The sequence below is a fragment of the Ascidia mentula genome, chromosome 1, assembly GCF_947561715.1.
Source record: "Ascidia mentula chromosome 1, kaAscMent1.1, whole genome shotgun sequence".
NCBI classification, from domain to species: Eukaryota; Metazoa; Chordata; class Ascidiacea; order Phlebobranchia; family Ascidiidae; genus Ascidia; species Ascidia mentula.
Window position 1 is genome coordinate 18,137,000 of NC_138566.1, and position 21,172 is coordinate 18,158,171.

General features: G+C 39.3%; 2 protein-coding genes across 4 annotated transcripts; one reads left to right on the forward strand and one right to left on the reverse strand.

The window, feature by feature from the left end:
• The first annotated feature begins 663 nt into the window (after positions 1 to 663).
• LOC145892083 (podocan-like) lies at positions 664 to 9,039 on the forward strand. 3 transcript variants are annotated; one of them, XM_082981979.1, is made up of 12 exons: positions 670 to 806; positions 1,749 to 1,796; positions 2,379 to 2,517; positions 2,793 to 2,998; positions 3,798 to 3,994; positions 4,398 to 4,537; positions 5,320 to 5,452; positions 6,782 to 6,924; positions 7,313 to 7,519; positions 7,744 to 7,903; positions 8,107 to 8,242; positions 8,750 to 9,039. In XM_082981979.1, exons 1-12 carry the CDS (start codon positions 698 to 700, stop codon positions 9,037 to 9,039), a joined length of 1,908 nt encoding a protein of 635 aa, XP_082838105.1. In that variant the 5' UTR covers positions 670 to 697. The 3 variants fall into 3 exon arrangements, with proteins under 3 accessions (XP_082838107.1, XP_082838105.1, XP_082838106.1); XM_082981980.1 differs by having other exon boundaries at positions 1,752 to 1,796; XM_082981981.1 differs by lacking the exon at positions 1,749 to 1,796 and having other exon boundaries at positions 664 to 806.
• Positions 9,040 to 10,088: 1,049 nt separating this feature from the next.
• Positions 10,089 to 11,906, reverse strand: LOC145892119 (ATP-dependent Clp protease proteolytic subunit 1, mitochondrial-like). Its single transcript, XM_082981983.1, has 5 exons — positions 11,764 to 11,906; positions 11,219 to 11,377; positions 10,999 to 11,095; positions 10,282 to 10,575; positions 10,089 to 10,225 (listed from the first exon to the last, which is right to left on the reverse strand). Exons 1-5 carry the CDS (start codon positions 11,800 to 11,802, stop codon positions 10,098 to 10,100), a joined length of 717 nt encoding a protein of 238 aa, XP_082838109.1. The 5' UTR covers positions 11,803 to 11,906; the 3' UTR covers positions 10,089 to 10,097.
• Positions 11,907 to 21,172: the final 9,266 nt, after the last annotated feature.

Here is a 21,172-nt window from a genome sequence, read left to right on the forward strand (position 1 = left end):
GCAAAATAACATGATGAGAATTGCCCCTTTGTTTCGTTCTCGAATCCATAGCCATATACGTTGCTATAACTTCTTTTAGGTAATTAACTTGTGAAGCTGAAAAATGTATATTTCGACTTTCAGTAACCTTGCTGTGTGTGTTGGTCACACGATTTAATTATTAGACTGTATTTAGTACAAGGTTAAGATGTGGCGACCGCCCACAGCGATAACGATACACTTATTGCTACTGAATACAGGATGCGCTTTTTTCAATGGCAATAACCGAGTTTGACCACAATACGCATAGCTGAAGGAATCTGTGTCGGACTTACAGCGCAAATCTGGTAAAGGCGCATGTAGCGAAAACAAACAACTCTTCTAATCCTACGACCTCTCCGGTTGCGGACGGGATTACGTATAGTGTAATATGTGGCCATTTCGACGTTCCGTGCCTCGGCAAAGCCACCCTGGGAGTCTGAGTTTTGCAACTCGAGAAAAAGCGTGGCCGGTGCATGGCTGCGTGCCTATAAGCAGGTGAAGGTGGGAGCCGGCTGTCTGGTAGCGACATGCAAGCGGTCTGATCGCACAAGAAGTTATGTTTGAAAAGTTTATCAAAATGCGATCGGCATAGCTGTGACGTAATCTGGTACGAATCGCATTAAACTGTTGGTTTGTATTTCCAGATGGTGATGACTGTTTGTCTTGTTGGTATTAAATGATTTTTCATTACTGGTTAAAAGCGAAAATGCGCCAATTTATATTCCTGAGCTTTGTGGTGTGCGTCCGGTTGGTCGCAGCAGCCCACGGAAATGACCCGATACACGGTAAGTCTATATCATTTGTACATTTTCGCTCCATCATCATCAGTGTGAACACTAACAAGGTTGTAAAAATAGTTGATGGTTAACGTAAAAAAAACAACGAGAAACGGTTAAATACGTCGTGCTCCGTTAAAGCGGATTTGCTTTGATGTTCGCAAAGGCTTTGAAGACGTTTAGGATAGCTAATCGATAAACCAAACAGACCGCTCAATTGGGGGCTTTGCAAAGGCGTTGCGTTTCGGTGGGCCTTTCACCACCACATGCGGATTTCTCACCATGCAAGTAACCGAGGTACAGGGTTGCAATTTGTCAGTGTCCGAGCTTTGGGCGCCTATAATTGGCGTAAAGCCGTCCCAGCGAACGGCGTAAGTCTAAATTTTGGCCTGTACTTACGTCACTGCACAGGCCGCAAATGTCAGCATCGGCCCCGACCCCTTGCACTTGCGGTGGTAATTATTGAGGCGCCGGCCTGGATTCTTGGGCGGATATAAATATGCTTGCTAGTTTTTTGAAATATTTCCAACCAGGAAAACAATGTAGTCTGTATATTTCTGGGCGCATTGTTGTATCGAGAAACATTTGATTTTAAGTTTTGGTCTTTTGCATTTGACAATCATTCGCATAACCAACAAAATACCGTAACCAGGTGATTTTTATAATTGTTTTGATAACCTGCTCATTAAATTTTCCAAATTGGGTGGGTGCAAATTTTGTTGATGCTGATGCACAAACAACAGGAATTTTACGCAACAAACTTTGCGATTTTCATCGTACGATATTGTAATGTTTCTTGTGATAAAATGAAAATCAAATCGCAGCACACGGCGCGTGCCCAGGCAATAGCAGCGTATAGCTATTTAAACGGTGGGTTTTTTTTGCGTATAAAATGCAAATACTTACACAAGTAAGCAATGAAAAGGGCGACTTTGTGTTGATCTTGCAAAGCAGGTTGCCAGCTCTCCCAGCTTATCCAGATAAGAGATCCCTTGTCGGGTAAGTCAAGCTCGACTGCATTCACGTTGTCAGTGTTGGCTCGTCGCCTTGTGAAATTTTTCTTTGGCATTGTGTCCCTTGTTTTTTATTACTTTCGTTATTTATGTCTTGTACAATCCCATGTAGGTTAAGACAGTGGTTGCCGACTTTCATGAAGCGATGACGTAATCAACCCTAACAAAACGTTATTACGACGCACTTGAAAAATGTTGACCTTTTTTGGACATCTTGATAGTTTCGACCTTTTATTTTAGAAACGAATTTGACGTAATTTGGTAATTCGATATTTCGTAAGTAATATGATAATTCAACAGCTAAGAAGTCACGTAGTTTATTATGGAAATATAATTCGTCCAAAGGCTTCAAGTATGGTCGCGACGCCCCAACGACAATAAAACGACGCATTTGGGAACCACTGGGTTAAGGCCTTGTGGGGTGTTTTATTTTATTCTGTTCTTTTTGACGTTGTTCCTGTTTATTTGGGTTGTGTTTATCTCATCTGTTTATATCACAACGCTTGCTGGATTCTGTTTGCCATTCTGTGTAAAACGCATCGAAACAAAAACTTCTTACTGTCAACAGCCCTCGTCGTAGCAATTGCATGTCCAGACTCCTGTCATTGTCCGTCAGAGGAAAGGGTTGACTGCAGCGCCTTAGACCTTCAGCGAGTGCCGGGAAATATATCTGGAACCACGACTCAACTACTTCTCAGTCAAAACAGGTTTGCCCAAGATGGTTTTTGTTTGCTACGTGATGCGCGAAGTATGTGATGTGTGGCAAATTGTGCAACAACAAACCTTGTTCATCACCATGCCAGTTACAATATTATCGACCCTTTATCTAAAATGGTGGCATCTCAATCCACACCCTCACAAGTCACGATAAGATATGGAGATAATAATTCGAAAGATAGTTCCCCATATCTTCACCTGTTTGTAATATACTCCCACGCACTGACTTATTAAGATCATAATGACAAGAAATGCTATTTTACAGACTTGTCGGCTTGTCTTCGGAATGTTTCGACGCCTGTCCGCTCATCCGAACGCTCGACCTCCAAAAAAACCGTTTGTCGGATGAGGGCTTGACCGATAACGCTTTCGCTTCCCTCATCACACTCAACCACCTTTACTTGGCCGAAAACCGGCTACGCCAAGTTCCAAAGGGCCTTCCGGACTCCCTTATAACTCTTAATTTGGCTGGTAAGTGTTGTCTTTTTGAAACTACTCGCGAAACATTTTGAAACCGTGTAAGTTTGTCAGAAGGGTTGGCCTGGGAAAACGTAGCAAGAATTTCTTCGTGGGGTAAGAAAATTTCACACCAAAGTTTTAGAACCTCAAATGCGTCGAAACTTTTATAATAGTCGACCAATAGCCGGGATATGAACTCAAACAGTCTCTGGTTGTTTTGGCAATTCCGCATTAATCGCAGTGTCAAAAAGATCGCAACTTCCCTCCGTATTTGGAGGCGGCATTCTTTCTCCGCCATCGAAAATCACCGATCATCTTCACGATGCAACTTCACTCCATACATCTTCCGCCACGCGGCTGCAATCGCACCGATTTTCGGCTCGGTGCAGATTACAGGGAAAAGACACGAAAGCACCATCGATCATCAGTGAACTTTAACTAAATGCATCAGGCCGTTGTTTGTGCATCGGGTTACTTTGGGTCATTAAGGGCAAGGCGTCGGAAATACTTCCCTGATGTGACCTTATCGCCCGGAACTAAACGGTTGTAAACACGAATATTTCATGACTTGTATTTTGCTTTTAATGCGCCTTTGATTGAACTACTTTGAAGTATAAGATTATTGTACCAGGTCATTCGAACCTTGAAAACTGTAATTTTATGGCCGAAACACAGCGAAAGGGTAAATCTGGAGCAACTTAAGGTATAATCACACATTCACTGATTGCTTCTACAAAATGGTCCATTTCTAACGCGATGTAGCCCACCAACTGACGATAGTAAGTCACAGGATTGACCATTTATGACGTAGGCAACGAGATCAAGCGGATCGACCCCAATGCACTCGCCCTCAACCGGAAACTGCGTCACCTTTATCTCCATGACAACCTGCTAAGCAACGAAGGGATGCGAAGAAAAGTATTCGGAAGTTTGAGTCACTTGGAGGAAGTCACACTTTCCGATAACGTCCTGTCGGAAGTTCCGCCCCTTCCTAAAACATCTGAACTGGTAAGTTTGATAAATTGCTTGGAATTACCCCATGCTAATTTCTTTCAACCCCAGAACTCCACCAACCAACAGTACCCTGATCAAACCTACAATACCCTAACCAACTCCACCTAACCCCACAATACACCCAACCAACCAACCATACAATACCCCAACCAACTCCACAATACCCTCAACCAAATCTTTAACTTACAAATGTCAAATGTTAGGGGATTTGAATTGACGCATCCTGTGAGCCCAAAGCAAGATTCACAGCTCACTGAATTCGATTTGACTTTAATCCTAAGCAATTCAAATATATTGTTGGGGTGTGTGCCGTGAGAGCAAGCTATTGCAACGGAGGGGTCGTATTTTATACTGAAAATAACCTTTATAAAAAGATCTTATATTTGGTTTGCTTTAGATTTACTTGCAAAACAACGGCATCCGGCGCATAGCGGATGGTGCGTTTCGACGAGTTCGGAACGCGAGACTGCTCTTTCTGCAGAAGAACAAGATCTCTGATGAGGGAATCTCCCGCCGCTCATTCGCCGGGCTCCGTCGGTTGGTGATATATATTGCATGCCTAGTAATTGCAGCTTTCATCCGGGAAAGTTCAGTTTTTCTTTTCCCAAAAAATGATTTTATTGTAAATATGGCCATGTTGTCTCGTCAAAATACACTACGTGATTTGTAATATTAAGTCATCCGTTAATATGCCAAGCTCTACCTGTGATATCGGGAACCAGCTGTCAAATTTCAATTTGTGAGTTGGGAAGTATGGAGTGCACGCAGGTTTGGTCTGCGACATCCGTTAAAATTTTTAGGAAGTTCAAGTTTTGATTGACACAGATTTCCGTCATCGTGACTTTTACGTTGTTGGGGTTAACTTGGATTACTTAACTAAATGCAAAGCGTATGCAGATGATGTATAAGCCATATAAAATCTGACTTAGCATGATATATTAGAATAAAAATTTAGACATGTTTGCATTTGTAAAGGCAAATAAGTGTTCTATTACAGCGAAAACTGATACCTAGAGCACAGGCAAAATCTAACCACAAATAAAATTCGGTGCATGCCAACGACTTGGGATGATTTAAACCGATCTTACCGAAATCATTCGCTGTTATGTATTAGAGTGAAGATTCAGTTTGTCCAAATTTTAAACAACTTAAATCAATCAAGTTTTTCAATCTTTGTATGTTCAACTTATAGGCCAAGATATGTATCATATAATAGTTAATACCAGACCAAAGCACGAACATGCTTTTTCACCACTATAAATGCAGATAAAAAAACGTCGAGTTAACCGAATAAATTGAAATCCGTTTGTTTTGTGCAGAATCGAGTACCTTGATCTGTCGGACAACAATCTAACTCGGGTACCAACTTATCTGCCCAGCAAACTTAAGCGAGTACATTTGGAAAGAAACCGAATCGCAAACCTTACTATGGATGCGCTCAGTCGCCTAAAGGTAATTTGCCGTTGCTATAAAACTTGCATTCCGTCTCATAAAGCATCTTCTCATAATTATTAACGTCAAGTACAGAAAACAAGCAAATAATGGAATGACGTTTACATGATAACTTGGCTACCTATGCAAGGAACGTAAACATTTTACCCCAACTCCTGTGTAATTGAATCAAGTTGCCTGGGCTGGGCTACGTTTAAAGGTTTTTCCATATCTGGTTGCAGTTATCTGTGCACGCATGAGTGTCCAGTGCGTGTGTGGTGATGGGTGTGTAAAAGATCATTGCTCATATTATTACTCAATATGTCGGCCGGGCGCCAAAACCGCCGCGAATAATTGGTACTAAACGGGGTAACAGCAGCTAAGAGGCGCCAGGGTTATGTGTTATTGAAAACTGCTTGATACGGGAATAGGTGTTTGACACGCAATGGCTGCTGTTCTTTCACGCGCCAAAACTGTGGATGAAGATCGACAATAGAATCAAAGCAAAACTTTTTTGTAAGGTTTATATGAGGGTTAATATTTCTAAGATAAACCAAACAGAATTACATTCCAAGTTCAAAATTCATTGGTAAATCACTAGGTTGTTTTGTCTCCGTCTTTCTAAACTATATGACTTTAAAAGCGATATATTAATGAAGCGTCGTTGCAACACCTTGTGTAAACTTTCACCACCTGCACATATCTCGATCATCCACAATGAATTTATTAACTTGCGTCCCGAGATTTTTAGTGGTTCCAATCGCAGAAAGATGTTCTTAAAACGGAAGCAACAAGTTTGTGCATCTTTCAGGCTTGCACTGGGTGGAAAACGCACTAAACAGAAATTCGCTCTTGGCAGTGCTTATGGCTTCCGAGGCGCGACCCGATAACACCGGTAAACGACTTTGTAACGCTGACCCCAGCAGCGATAATGTCATATCAAACGATGCATCGGCGATATTGATCTCGGAAATCGTAAATTTTCGAGATTTTTCAACGACAAGGCGATTTAACGAGCAGCGTTGCGATGGAGATACCTTGATGTTGCTTTTGCGGGTATGCAGAGAAACGTATTCATTTGCGTTTGTCCTGTAATTGACCCATTCACCTTGTCGTAAAGACCTGAGCGCAAGCAAATTTAACATGTTTGAGAATACGGTAAATAAACGATGAAACAATCCTTTCCCAAGATTTCCTTAGCATTATTCATTTCAAGGCGCTTCACGCTCTGTTTTTGTTAACTAATCAGCAACACGTGTTACACGTTTTGAAATGAGGAAAGTTGCCTAAACTTTTGTGGTGTACAGAAAGATTCAAAAGGTGACAGTCAACGCTTTTATTGTTTTGCAGAGAGTAGAATATCTCCTGCTTCATCAAAACAACATAAACTCAAATTGCATAGAAGCTGGGGCCTTCTCTAGACTTTTTCGACTCCACACTCTTCACTTGTTCCGCAACCAACTTACAACCATTCCAGCAAAGCTGCCAAAAAAGTAAGAGACGCACAAACTATATTTCTTATCACAAAACTTTCTTTAAACCGCGTTGACGTTTCGATTGGTTTTGCTTTGGCCAGCACGGCCGGGTGGCTAATAAAGTCCCGTGAGGCTTATCGCAACCCATCACCTCCCAGTGTGACTTGCCGTCAACCTATGGCAGACAGTAAACCTCCACGAGGATTCCACCTCAACATGTGTCGCTCGACTCGATAATCCTTATGGTTTTATCGACGTCCGTGCCATTTTAGTTTACAAGTTTGTTGTTCATGAGCGTGGTTACTTCACTTGCAAATAAAAAAATATTTAATTTGATTCGACTTTTATAAAATTAATTCTGCTGTAAAAGAAATATATGTAAATTTTAATCATGATAACCTTGTAGACTGCAAGTACTCGTCTTACTCGATAATCGCATCGCTTCGATAGAGCCGAGCGATTTCAACACAAGTCGCAAACTTCGCGAACTCGACATCCGCTTCAATCGTCTCACGAACAGCGGGATTTCGCGTGGAAGTCTTCGAAAACTCAAGTTTCTCGAGAAAGTCGATTTTTCCGGGAACAAGCTGCGGGCGGTACCGGTGTTTCCCCGGTAAAACAATTTATTTATTTGCTGTAAAGTTTACACGCGTTTCTATATCGAACATACACACGGATAATTACTCTCATTTCATAGCAACGTTTAATTATCCATAATATCTTCTAGTTGTCTCTTGTGTGTTGTGCTGCGATTTGAAAAATCTTTTTCGATATAGTGGGAAAATTCAACTGCGGTCTTGGTTTGTTTTTACACAAAATTTACACATTTCTATTTAGGAATGTGACAACCGTGGTGCTGGCGTCAAACCACATTTACCGAATTCCGCCATTCTCGTTGGCGCGTATTCCTCTCCTGGAACACCTTTACCTCTCTGGTAACAGACTTTCCGACAGTGGTATCCCAAAAAACGTGTTTCAGCGCAATTCGCAGTTGAAAGTGAGTGAAGGTTGAAGCAGGTTTTACTTTATTTTTTTAATTTTGTGAAAAATTTCGTATTAAAAACACTATCCACGATTTTTTTTAATGTCTACAAAAAGATGTACATTTCTTTTAAGTCACATGTTTGGCGTTTGTCGTGAAATCCAAGAGAAATGAACTTTGTTTCATTTAAACCTTACACAAACTGTTGCTTTGAACAGACTCTGGATTTGAGCGAAAATAATCTGACGTCAGTTCCCGCCAATCTGCCGGTAAACCTTGAGCACTTGAACTTGAGAGGAAACAAGATCGAATCTATTTCCAAGGATGCATTTGTGCACACTCCCCATTTGAAAGGTACGTTTCGCACACCAGCACTCAACATTTAAGATTTTCTTCCTTAGATCAACTTTTTTCTAAGACGACTTGTTGTGCGGGGCACATGTGGAAACTTCACATTTAAATTCACAACATACAATAACCCCGTGTAAAAACGCAGCTGTTTAGCGAAACATGTTTACCTTAATGCGTTTTGACACAAGGTTATTTTATGTTGTAATTTTAAATCAGCACCTACACATTAAGTTCAGACACAGTTGGGAAATACTGTTCTTTTAGGATCACTGACCTCATCAAATCATGCTTTTATTTGGGCTTCGCCAATAAACAACAACAATTAGAAACAGAATGGCTCCCGATATAACCATTAACACGCCATAAACCCATCCGAAAAATGACATTACTTGCATTCTGTTGCACTGAGTGCTGGGTTGGTTGAGTCCAACATTTGGAGGCCAACCGTTTTTTTGTGAAGAATTAAAACCACATTGCACGCCTTGTTTATTTCTTCCAACATGTTTTCAGTTATTCATCTTCAAGACAACTATCTTTTACCCGAAACTGTGTCCCGAGCCGCCTTCCTTCATCTGCGCTATTTGCAGCGCATTGACATCACCTGGCGGCCACGCAAAGCACATGAAAAACTTCCGCACGTGGGCGCCACCGAACGAAGAAAACGAGAAATTGTTGATGTCTGGCGGCAAGACGTGGGCTTCCAGCGTGAATTGTGCAGTCGCGAAGTTTTGCATCATGGTTGTCTGGCGGGCAAAGTTATGATATGGCCGAATAAAAAGCGACGAAGAAAGGTGCATTAACAACCTTGAAAGACGAGAATGCGGTATTCCAACCAAGGTGTTTTTCATTGTACAGATGTACGTTCACGATTTTTAACTGTTTATGATGTTTTTTCGATTGGAAAGCTACATTTACAGAGGCGGAGTAAACCCATTATGCAGACGGCACTGTCTATTCAACCATGTTCATAAACATGTTTTTTTATAGCCGAATAAAAAATGCAGTAGCTTAACATAGCAACTTGATTCCACGCAACTCCGTCGAATCTGCCCCGTCGATTGCCGAGTTTATTTGTATGTAGGCTACTTAATCAGAGCAGATCATAACAAGCATTTCTCGATTTTTAAAATTCGTGAACGTGGCTGATTTCCCATATACAAATGACAAAGTAATACGTCATCAGCATTGGTGAGGACAAGATGCTTAACCCTTGCTATAGCTGTTGTGGACGATGTTTATTTTGTGTACACAGAATTTTGTTTTATTCTTTTATTGGTGTATTATTGGCGCAGCTTCCAGCTCTATTTCTTCTTCTTTTTACGGTATCTACCTCCTGTGTCCACCCTTGTTCCTTTACAACATTTTTATCAAATCATCTCGCACTTTTAAAAATGCACAAACTGAAACGGAGTGAGAAAAGTTATTTCCGAACAGGCCAGTGTCTGACATTTACGGCGCCACTATACACTGCTCCAGGTTAGGCAAAACTGTGTATATACAGTAAAATTGGTTTTAGCAACCTTTAAGTAAAATCCAAAGGCTTTAGATTGAAGTTTTTCGTTACCAATGAAATTATTGTCTATTGTTTTCATTTTGCAACAGGATTTAAAACAGAAAAACATAAACAGATACAAGAACGAGACTTGTCACAAATCCTGCGAAAAAAAGGCCAAAAAACATTTTAAATATGCACAACAATGGTTAAAAACCAAATCCGATCCGTTAGAATAATTGGGATTTGAAAGGAAGCGAGTATGGACTGTTTCTTCATGCGCTAAACATATGTAGCTTTAACTCATTTTTGCGATTGCCTGATTACAATGGTACTATTACCACCCTGGTGAAAATCTTAACAGCATCAGTCATTTTTTTGGTTTTCATCAGGTGGCATTTGAGCATCCTGTTTAAAATCTAGAACATTATCAATTAGTCCAAATTCCTTGGCTTCATGGGGGTCCAGGAAATTATCACGGTCCAGTGCTTTTTCTGCAGCACAAAAATGCATGTAAATCATAATAAATCATGTTTAAGTGTTTACCCACCTATGACTTCAGTCGTTTGTCCAGTGTGACGCACATATAGCTCATTAAGTTTGTCCTTCATTTTTTTAATCTCGTTAGCCTGAATTATGATATCTGAGGCTTGACCCTGAACACCACCTAATGGCTGATGCACCATAACTCTGGAGTTGGGCAAAGCATTTCTCATTCCCGGAGCTCCGGCACATAGCAGTAAAGAACCCATGCTGCTTGCTTGGCCAACACACCAGGTGGCTACTGGGCATTGGACAAGCTGCATGGTATCATATACAGCCAGTCCAGCAGTCACAGATCCACCTAAAATATTGTATTTAGCTTAAAACATTGGCCTAGATGCAATACCGGCTATTTTGCTAAGCTATAACCTTACCAGACATTAAGCACACCAATAGTACCCAAACGCACTCGAAGAATTTGTGGCAATTAAAAAATAAGATTAAGTTTCAAACACTTCCAAGGTCAACTTTCTAATTGGGTGATATATTGCCTAATTTTTGTGAATTTAGTTTGCAGTTAATCACAATGTTGTAATGCCAGAGAATAAGTTTCCATCTAACAAATGGCTGGTGCTTGTTTTGGGTTTCACTAAATGCTTAGTGTATATTTTACTACCAAAGCCAAGCTTATGTGTTTGGCCAACACTATAAAAAGGTAAGACTGAACATATTCCCTATTGCAAGTCAAAATGTATTTAAAAAAGGACAAAAAAATTCTACACACCAGGGGTGTTAATATACATGTGAACTGGCTTCTTTTTGCTTTCCGACTGTAGAAATAAAAGCTGAGCAACAAGCAAACCAGAAACAAAGTCATCCACCTGACAAACATAGCACAGTTATTAATTCCAGTAAGCAATTGTCCAAAAAAGGAATATTAATTTGTCAATTGGAAAGAAATGTCAAGGAAAGGTATAGCAAAAAAATTAAAACTACGGACCTACCGGTGCCATAAGACAAACTATTCTTTCTTTTAAAAGTCGTGAATAGATATCATATGTTCTTTCACCACGACCTGTTTGTTCAATAACAAATGGGACACCAAGTGGGTGATTGTCTGTGACTGACAAAGACAGTTGTCGTTTCCACAACACAGAAACGCTCTGGAATTAAATGAAAAAGATGACAAAAAAGTGCAACCAAAGTCATTTCAAATTGGCATTTGCTTTTGAAAAATCTTCAGATTAATAAGTCTGTATTACACAACAGTGGAGGGTGTTTTTAAAAATTGATTACGCACATTGGGCAACACATTTGTGTAAAAAGATACTGCCTAATTTATATGAGCAAATGGCTGTCAAAATTTCAAAAATGTGACACTTTTTGGCTTCGTTAACTGGTTTTAATACAATATTCTAATTTGGGATGTTAAACAACCCAACTTTAGTAGATTGTCATACACCCATTACATAAATAGCATTCAAAGCAATTCTACGTAGTCCTGCACAAACCAAAAGAAATTTCGATAGTACTAAATGAATATTATTACCTTGCGTGCACAATGAAGAAACCTGTTGCTGACATTCATGGTTACTGTAAAAGGTTCAAATCATAGCGAAAGGTTTACCTGAAAGCACAGACAAGCTTTTTATCCAACTTTTTGATTTAGTCACAAAGTCAATGAAAACAAATCAAATTGCATGGGAACATTGCAAGTCATGCGTAACACGACAACAGTGACGTAGTTTTCTGCCATTAGATCTCTATTGTTTAAAAGAAATCAAAACACGTTTAAAAGAAATCAGCGGAATGGAAGTGCTTTTCTGTCATACGGTTTTCACCCTAATACTTCGCAGGTGTCTATAGCTACGATTTTATTGAACTGTGAATTGAAATGAATTCTATTTGAATAAGCAATAGCCTACTAATGATGCATGCAAAGGCGAAATATACATATAAAAAAAAACGTTAAACAGACGACTCAGGATTATTTATAATATTTTGTGCTAATCTGTCACTGAATCTCGGTTAGCCATAGAGACAACAGGCGAAGAAAACAACTTACATTTTAAAACAGTATACATGCAACTTCATTTGTTCAATAGTAGACTTTGCCAAGTGCGTTTTTTCATCAAATTTCACGGAATGGTTCACAGCACGAATCCGAACAACACGTTTGTGAGAACGCACAAGAGGTTTCATATATTAGGACACGCCAGCCACAAAATGTCGCTTATCCTTGATTGCAAACATTACTAATTTATAACGTGAATACAAAGGGATAAATATACAATGCGTGAGATTTATCTGTGTAAGGATATGATTGATCGTGCGCTCGTAGTGGAAGACAAATACGGAAACATATGTCTCATCGAAATCCGTGCTTCGTGTATTGTTGTTGAATCACAACCCTGCATACTTATCCAATCACAAACTTTGGTTGAGAGCAGGTTAAAATACAGTTCGAAGCTTGTCTGTACCATCTGCAGACGTGGGCGATCATTAGCATAGATCTACAAAGACCTAGTAGACCTTTTTGCACTAAAACATCCTCAGAGCCGCAAAACCTGCATTGGCAGGTAGGCTATTATTTTTAGATGATTTTTCTTTTTTATACTACATTGGGATTAGAACCCAGGATATCCTGGCCAGAATCCTGATCAGGTTCGATTTGACTCTCTTTTGTATTCAAGATAAAATAAGCATTCACTACGTTCCTTCTTTTTTCAGGTCAACAGAATAAAAATATGTTTTATAAATCTAACTTGAGGAAACTGGTAGCGGTTGGCATTGTATGTGCCATAATGCTTTTGGGCTTGCTTGGTATTTTCAGAATGCCAAAGTACAAAATACGGTGAGGCGTCAAAATTTGTTTTATTGGTGCCAATTTAAGAGGTCATGACTGACGAAAGTAAACCTGTATGCCGCATGTGTTCCTTGCACGGATTTTATTAGGTTGCAAATATCACAAAGGGAAACGCTTTTCTGCGATTTTTTTCAATATACTGTACTCATATTTGTTACGTTCTAGTATAAACTATGCATGAAATTGTTTCAAAGACAACTGTGACTGTTAGTAGTGAACTGTGTATTGCCTTCAAACAGCTTAAAATCAGCACCCTAGCACTAATGTTTAACTCATTAAACTTGTCGAAGTTATAACCACAACCAAAGAACCAACATTAAATACCAGACCACATCCCAATGACTCAACACAAGTAGATTTGAAGAACTGCGTGAAACCACCAACTGCAAAGACGCACGTCATATGCAAACATTTGCTGTACACAGAAACAAAGTGCTCAAGTAACTAATGGAAACCAAATACTGAGCCAATGCCAAAACCATTTTCAAAATATTTTCCATTAACTTTTAGGTAAGAACACTTGCCCAGAGTGCGTTGTTCCAAATGTTGTCCACTATGTATGGTTTGGGAAACGAAAAATTTTGTTTTTTCATTATCTTTCTGTTCGCTCGGTATCGGTTTATCAGGTAAATCTACAAAAAAAAGAAAAGAAAACAGCTATACAAACTTGGAGGTATTCTACAGAAACCCGAAAAGATAATTTTTCACTTGGACTTTAAGCCTGAAGGTGAATTTTGGTCGAGAATATTGGCTGAAGTCCCGTGTATTGAAATATCTTACTTGGATCCGCCAACTCATGTTTTCGGACACAAAATATCCAACATTTTGCATAAAACTGACATTGCCAGGTTATCTGCTCCATCTTAAAGAAAAACAATTATCACAGAAAACTTGTTATTGTCAACAGCAATTCGTTTCAGAAATAAAATTCTTGGTGGTATTTACTTGGATTCGGATGTTATAATCCTAAAATCGTTGGACGCCTTTGGAATATATTCCTACACAATGGGAAGATCAGTTCCTATCCAACTGAGTAAGCTTTGACATGCATATGCTGGTAATTCCCTCCACGTTTTTGCAAATTAGTTTGTTTCAAGGTAATGGCGCATTTCTGTCGAAACCAAATGCTCCTTTTTTGAAGGCAAAAATAGAAGAATACAAGAACTACGATAAACAAAAAGTAATTTGTCCCTTAAGTTTAGTTCATGGCGTATGGCTTCACTTAACCGATTTAAATTAATCGCAGTTTTCTGCCTACCTCAGTTGCCTGTGGCCGAAATACATGTGGAAAAAAGGTCGATCTGATCTTCCAATTCACGTGGAGGAAACTTCAATGCATCGCCCAAACCCTTGGGTTAAACCTGCAGATTGCATGACAGGGAATTCGTACGACATAAGTAATAATTACATGTTGCATCTACATCCTTCAAAATCTATGACGCAACGGGTAGATCAATTGGTTTTGCTTATTTTGTCAGAGAGCAGACAACTGTCAGCACAAAGTCTATTTAAATATGAACAAATTAAATCAACAATATTGTCAGTATATTTTATCTTTTAATGAGCTATGTCACATCATTAATTTTGCGAGCATTTTTTATTCCGTTCAGGACAAAGACTACGGCGTCGACGAACTTCGAGTAATGGATACCACCTATGGAGCAGCCGCTAGGGCGGCGCTATTTGGAAGTCAGGACCTGGTTTTTCTGATGGATGAAAAAGAGAAAGCTAAAGATCGTAAGAAACCGAAAGCAGTTCTCCCCTTTACAGATTGATTTCAAACAAGAGACAGACATTTATTCAACGCCTATTGTTTTTTAGAACGAATTTATAAACAATTGTATTTTCTTGCGCAACTTTCTGTTTACATTTAGACCATGCATATGTCATGGGAAGTTATAGCAAAATATTATTGTTTTAAATCCATGATTTGTGTCTTTATAGTTAAACAGAAGTATCAAAACGTATATTGTGAAGAGTCAAACCATGTGCAGATCTTATAAAAAACTTTTTTTTAATTTATTGCGTTGACCCAGTAGTTACGCAGGGTTTACTAATTCAAATGGCTTAAGTGGTATTTACAACGTCTGTACTCCAAAAAAGCAAAAATACAACAAATTGAATCGTTCAATCTTAAAGCAGCAAAACAAACATTTCATTTCGATAATAAATGACATAGTAGCTTCAGGTAACAGTAAGCTTCGCTAGTTTGTCTTTTTTCAACAAATAAATTTTGTTTATTTTTTGCTGTCAGGCATTTATTTTAAAAGAACAGAAACAGAGAGCACAGTTATAAAGAGAGAGAACACGCATTGCTTAAATACAACTTCGTACAAGGTTAATCAGGACATGTCAAGGTACATGCAATGGTGACGGCAAATAGCGAAGTTGGAACAAGTTTGCGTATATCTTGCACGGCGATACAACAAGTCAACGTATTCGTAGGCGATCGGTAGCAGAAGCAACATTCATCCTTCTTTAGGCCCCTGTCAATGCAGAATGTCGTAAATATGAAGAACAACTTTATTCTGTAAATTATTGCCTGCTCCCTTCAGATCCCACATTTACTTGAGCAACTAATGAGAGTTTTTTAGACAAATAAATATGAACTGCATGACCACGCTGCAACTTGAAATACGGCGTTATCGCATCAACACCGCTCATAGAACGTAGCATTTTGTGTCCTAGGACAAAGTGATGGTTAGAATTATATGTAGTCGGGATCCGCTGGAAATAGCGATTGTAACATTCGTTTTGGCATGTTCAGTTGCAAATACGTAAGAAACGAGATTGGGCACAAGAAGAAATTCTCATTTCTGTTTGGTTAGAAACATCACAAAATTCATGATCGCACAACTCTATATGGACATAAGGGCATGTCGATGGCAGTCTTTCTGGAGAGGCATGTACATTGTTTAAAAACGGAAACATACGTTGGGTTTATGGCATGGAGTACCGCTGTACTCAAGCCTGTCCACGTGTACAATTACAGAAACTGAGTTTGGTTAAAAAAAGTTTAATGTGTGGATTTTTTTTAAGATTTTGTATCATTCGCAATTGTACATATGAAGGAAAGGCTATATAAAGACCTAACAAAGTTTTGTAGGCTTATGTATATCTACACATTTTGATTGTAATATAGCATTATTTCGCGCAACTGTATATTATTATGTTTTGGCCATGTATGTCACTGAGAAAAACGTTTTACATAGATCAGGGATTAGATAGTTTTGTTTGATATGGGCTGGGATATGCATCAGATTCCTCATTAACATAATCTACTTTTAAGGTCAACTATACAAAGAAATGTTTTATCAATCAAGACATTTAATAAAAACTGTGGCGGTTGGCGTTGTATGTGTCATAACTCTTTTTGGCTCGTACAGTATTCTTCGAGTACCAAGCTGCAAAAATTGGTGAGGCATAAAATTTGTTTCATTTACTGTCAATTTGGGAAGTTGTGTCTGACAAACGCAATCCAGCATAAATCCAGCATATGTTAATTTCACGTATTTTATTACGTTGCAAATTTCACAAAAGGAATTGGAAGCCTAAAATCCCCAATATTTTTCTAGTGGGATGAATACAAATACTGATGATCGGCTTACAAATATCGTTCAAATCATGCCTGGCAACAAAGAACTAACATTAAATTGTAACCAACATTCCAACAGTTCCACGCAGACGGAACTACAGAACTGCATCAAGCCACCTAATGCAAAGACACACGTCATATGCAAACATTTGCCGTATACAGAAACAACATGTTCAAGTAATGCAGGCTATTGAAAACTGTACTTACTGTATGAATAGATCAAAATAATTTCATGAATAAGTGATTGAATATTTTTAGATGAGAACACTTGCCCAGAGTGCACTGTTCCAAATGTTGTCCACTATGTATGGTTTGGAAAACAAAAATTTTTGTTTTTTCATTATCTTTCTGTTCGCTCGGTATCGGTTTATCAGGTAACATTACATCAGAATGTTTAAACATCCATCGAAGTTTCGCTACTTTTAGAAACCCGAAAAGATCATTTTTCACTTGGACTTTGAGCCTGAAGGTGAACTTTGGTTGAGAATATTGACTGAAGTCCCGTGTATTGAAATATCTCACTTGGATCCGCCAACGCATGTTTTCGGACACAAAATAACCAATATTTTTCACTCAACAGACGTTGCCAGGTTTTCGAATCAAAAAAACAATTATCACAGAAAACTTGTTAATGTCAACAGCAATTCCTTTCAGAAAAGAAATTCTTTTGGAGCATGGTGGTATTTACTTGGATTCGGATGTTATAATTCTTAAATCGTTGGACGCCTTAAGAATATATTCCTGCACAATGGGAAGATCAGTTCCTATCCAACTGAGTAGGCTTTGACATGTATATGGTGATAATTCCCTCCACGTTTTTACAAACTTGTTTGTTTTAAGGTAATGGCGCATTTCTGTCGGAACCAAATGCTCCTTTTTTGAAGGCAAACGTAGAAGAATACAAGAACTACGATAAATACCAAAGAGTAATTTGTCCCTTAATCAGTTTTGTTAATGGCGTATTGCTTCACTTAACCGATTTAAATTCATCCCAGTTTTCTGCCTACCTCAGTTGCCAGTGGCCCAAAATCATGTGGAAAGAAGGTCGACCTGATCTTCCAATTCACGTTGAGGAAACTTCAATGCATCGCCCGAGCCCTTGGGTTGAACCTGCAGATTGCATGACAGGGGATTCGTACGACATAACTAATAATTACATGCTGCATCTGCATCTTTCAAAATCTATGACGCAAAGGGTAGATCAATTGGTTTTGCGTATTTTGTCAGAGTGCAGACAAAGCACAAAGTCCTTTTAAAATGCACAAATTTAATCAACAATATAGTCAGTATTTTTATATTTTAATGAGCTATGCCACGTCATTGATTATGCGAGCATTTTCTATTCCGTTCAGGACAAAGACTACGGCGTCGACGAACTTCGAGTAATGGATACGACCTATGGAGCAGCCGCTAGGGCGGCGCTGTTTGGAAGTCAGGACCTGGTTTTCGTGATGAACGAGAAAGCTAAAGATCGTAAGGAACCGAAAGCAGTTCTTCCCTTTAAAGATTGATTTCAAACAAGAGACAGACATTTATCCAACGAGTATAGACTATTGAAACGAAATTAAAATTAATTGTAGTTTCTTGCTCATCATTCTGTTTATTTAGACTTTACGTATATCATGAAAAGTTAAACATTGTTGTAATAATTTGTGATTAAAAGCTCTTCTGGCAAAAGAAAAACTTGTTTGTTCGACGTTTCGGTTGTTATACAACAAACCTTCATCAAATATTGTTGTATTAAATCCATGATTTGTGTTTCTTTAGTTTATTATACGCATCAAAACGTTTATTGTGAAGTGTCAAGCGCATGTGCATATCACAAAAAAGGTATATTGAGTTGCGTATGAACTAAAGAAAAACAAATTATGGATTTAATACAAGAATGTTTTGGTAAAACTTTTTTTGGAAAGGTATTGAGTTGGCCCAGTAAGTTGTGCTGTGTTTACTAATTTGACTGCCTTAAATGGCGCTTAGGACGTCGGTAGGCCTAGGCCAAGTTAACAAAAATACAACAAACTGAATTGTTCAATAAAGCAGCAAAACAAACATTTCATTTCCATAATATATGACATAGTAGTTTCAGGTAACTGTAAGCTTCGCAATGTTAACTTTTTCTCAACAAATAAATTTTGTTTAATTTTTGCTTTCGGGCATTTATTTTAAAAGAACAGAAACAGAGAGCAAAGCTAGAAAGAGAGAGAACACGCAATGCTCAAATACACGTTCGTACAAGGACAATCGCAGGACATCCCAAGGTACATGACACTGTAGTGACGCCAAATAGCGAAGTTGGAACAAGTTTGCGTCCATCTTGCACGGCGATACAACAAGTCAACGTATTTGTAGGCGATCGGTAGCAGAAGCAACATTCATCCTTCTTTAGGCTCCCAGTCAATGCAGAATTTCGTAAATATGAAGAACAAATTCCCTGGGTATCCAGGTAACAAAGCTTTACGAACTGGTACAGCTGGTGGTCCTCATTCATGGAACTTGACCGGGGCGCTTGTTCTGTGCTATCCTGAATCGTACACTTGGCTTAGATCCTCTTGCAAGGCAATGGGATAGCTCTTGGCTTGCAATACACTAGACATGTACCAGACTTAAACTGGACGTAGAGCTTGTAACCCTAAAGAGAACCCAATTCAAATTCAAACCACTTTGGAAACTCTTCACAAAGTGTTCGACATGCATTCTGCAAGTTATCAATGGCGTTAACTAGCCACGATGCCTCTTCTCTTCCATAGAGAAGACGTTCAAAATAAATTTTCGGTCGCCTGATGCCGTTACGAACTAGAAGGTTGAGACGCGGAATACCAGTAACAAGAAACGTTACTTCCGTCCAGGGTCAGCATATCTGCATTCGCCGTAAAATAGACGAGAACTGGCATTAGATGGATCAGCTGTTGCGGACTGGCAGCGCGAATTCGGTTTTCGAAGCTGTGGGCAACCCAAGAATTTCCACACAGCATTGGATACAAAGTTGCCTTCCACCGCCGTATCTACTTCCAGCGAGCAGGACGTTGTGTTCATAAGGACCGGTACCTCCAACTTTGTTGTTTCGCATTCGAATCAAGGTGATTCTTCTTTCCACATCGGTAGCATGCAACTCTTTTGTTTTTCACAGTATCCTTTGTATATAAAGGCTTGTAAATTTTGCGAAACTTTTCCACCTGTTCTCGAATCACGGCTCAGACCGAAAACGGTTTCCTTAGCAACACGAGCAACATCTCCGTGCCCATATGAATAGTCGGTGAAAGCGATAATTCACCGATATTTACCTTGAATACAGCTTTCAGAACAGTTTTGTTGGTAACAGAGCAGATGAAACAAGTCCTTACTGCTTCGTCCAATGGGTCGGAAATGGACGGAAAGTCACACTTGGGATCATATTGTTCATCCATGAAGGCTTTAATATCTTTCATCTTCAAATCGTTTGCTTGTTTGGTCGAGATGCTCTGCGATGCCAGGTTGGCCAGAATCTTGTTCACGGTACCGGTTTGATTCGACAGAAAAGCGTGCTCTTCTTGTCTCCGAAACTTCGTGAGCCTTGAGAAAAATGCAAAACCTGGATAGATAATCCTGCCACAGCTCCGATGTGGAATCGAAAGCGCTGAAATTAGAAGTGTCCTGGGAATATCGACGGCAGCAATAGCTTTACCTCTGTTTTGTAACATAGCTTCCATCTGCTCTTGATGTCTTCGCTCCTGCTCTTGATGGCGTCGTTCTTGTGGTTCTTGCGCTGCATGCTGAGCTTCCATCTGCTTCCGCATTTCGAAAGTTTTTCCATCGTTGAGATTGTTTTTCGACTGCGTGAACTCAAAATCTGTCCACGTCGACAATATTGCATTCTTGTATTTGCAAAAGCAAGAACCAACAGCACGTACAAATTAAGACTGGTCATAAGAGAGTACAAACGTGATTTTATAGGTAAAGGGGCTAATTACATTCCTATACAATCTGCATTCTTGTACAATATTTAACAGACTGCGAAAAGAAATAACACAGGGCACGAAAAATGTTCAGCTTTACTGATCACAACATATGTATTGTCTTTCAGCACTATGGTCGGGCTTATAACGCACACGCACAACCCTTGACTAATCAGGAAAATGTCCTGTTAATTGAGGAAACATCAAAAGGTTAATTGCATTGTGTTCTGCGTACGCAACAAATATTGCGCACGTGGCTATAGTTACAAACAATTTACTAGCTTAAGGGCAGTCAGTTGCGTTTTTAGGAAGGCAGTTTGTTAGATCAGCATCCATGCACATTGTTTTCAGTTAAGTTCCACTTTCAAGTGTGTAAGTAGTCGGAGCATAAACCAAAATAAATTTCCTGGTTCTACTGGAGAGCTGGTGTTCACATATTGATATAGCTTGCAGCGTCATTCGTTTGGAATTGTGGTCGTGTGTAAACCGCCTTAGATGTGTGTGTAACTGTTTTGAGGGAATGAAGCCGACCTTCATTGAAGCTCATTCCGCTGGCACCATTCAG

Bases quoted from the DNA above. Each gene is read 5' to 3' on its own strand.
- LOC145892083 (XM_082981979.1), top strand. From the start codon at position 698: ATGATTTTTCATTACTGGTTAAAAGCGAAAATGCGCCAATTTATATTC. The intron at 3,995-4,397 runs GTAAGTTTGATA...GGTTTGCTTTAG, and splicing joins TTCCTAAAACATCTGAACTG to ATTTACTTGCAAAACAACGG. The intron at 5,453-6,781 runs GTAATTTGCCGT...ATTGTTTTGCAG, and splicing joins ATGCGCTCAGTCGCCTAAAG to AGAGTAGAATATCTCCTGCT.
- LOC145892119 (XM_082981983.1), bottom strand. From the start codon at position 11,802: ATGAATGTCAGCAACAGGTTTCTTCATTGTGCACGCAAG. The intron at 10,576-10,998 runs GTGTGTAGAATT...ACAATATTTTAG, and splicing joins CATGTATATTAACACCCCTG to GTGGATCTGTGACTGCTGGA. The intron at 10,226-10,281 runs GTGGGTAAACAC...TTTGTGCTGCAG, and splicing joins ACAAACGACTGAAGTCATAG to AAAAAGCACTGGACCGTGAT.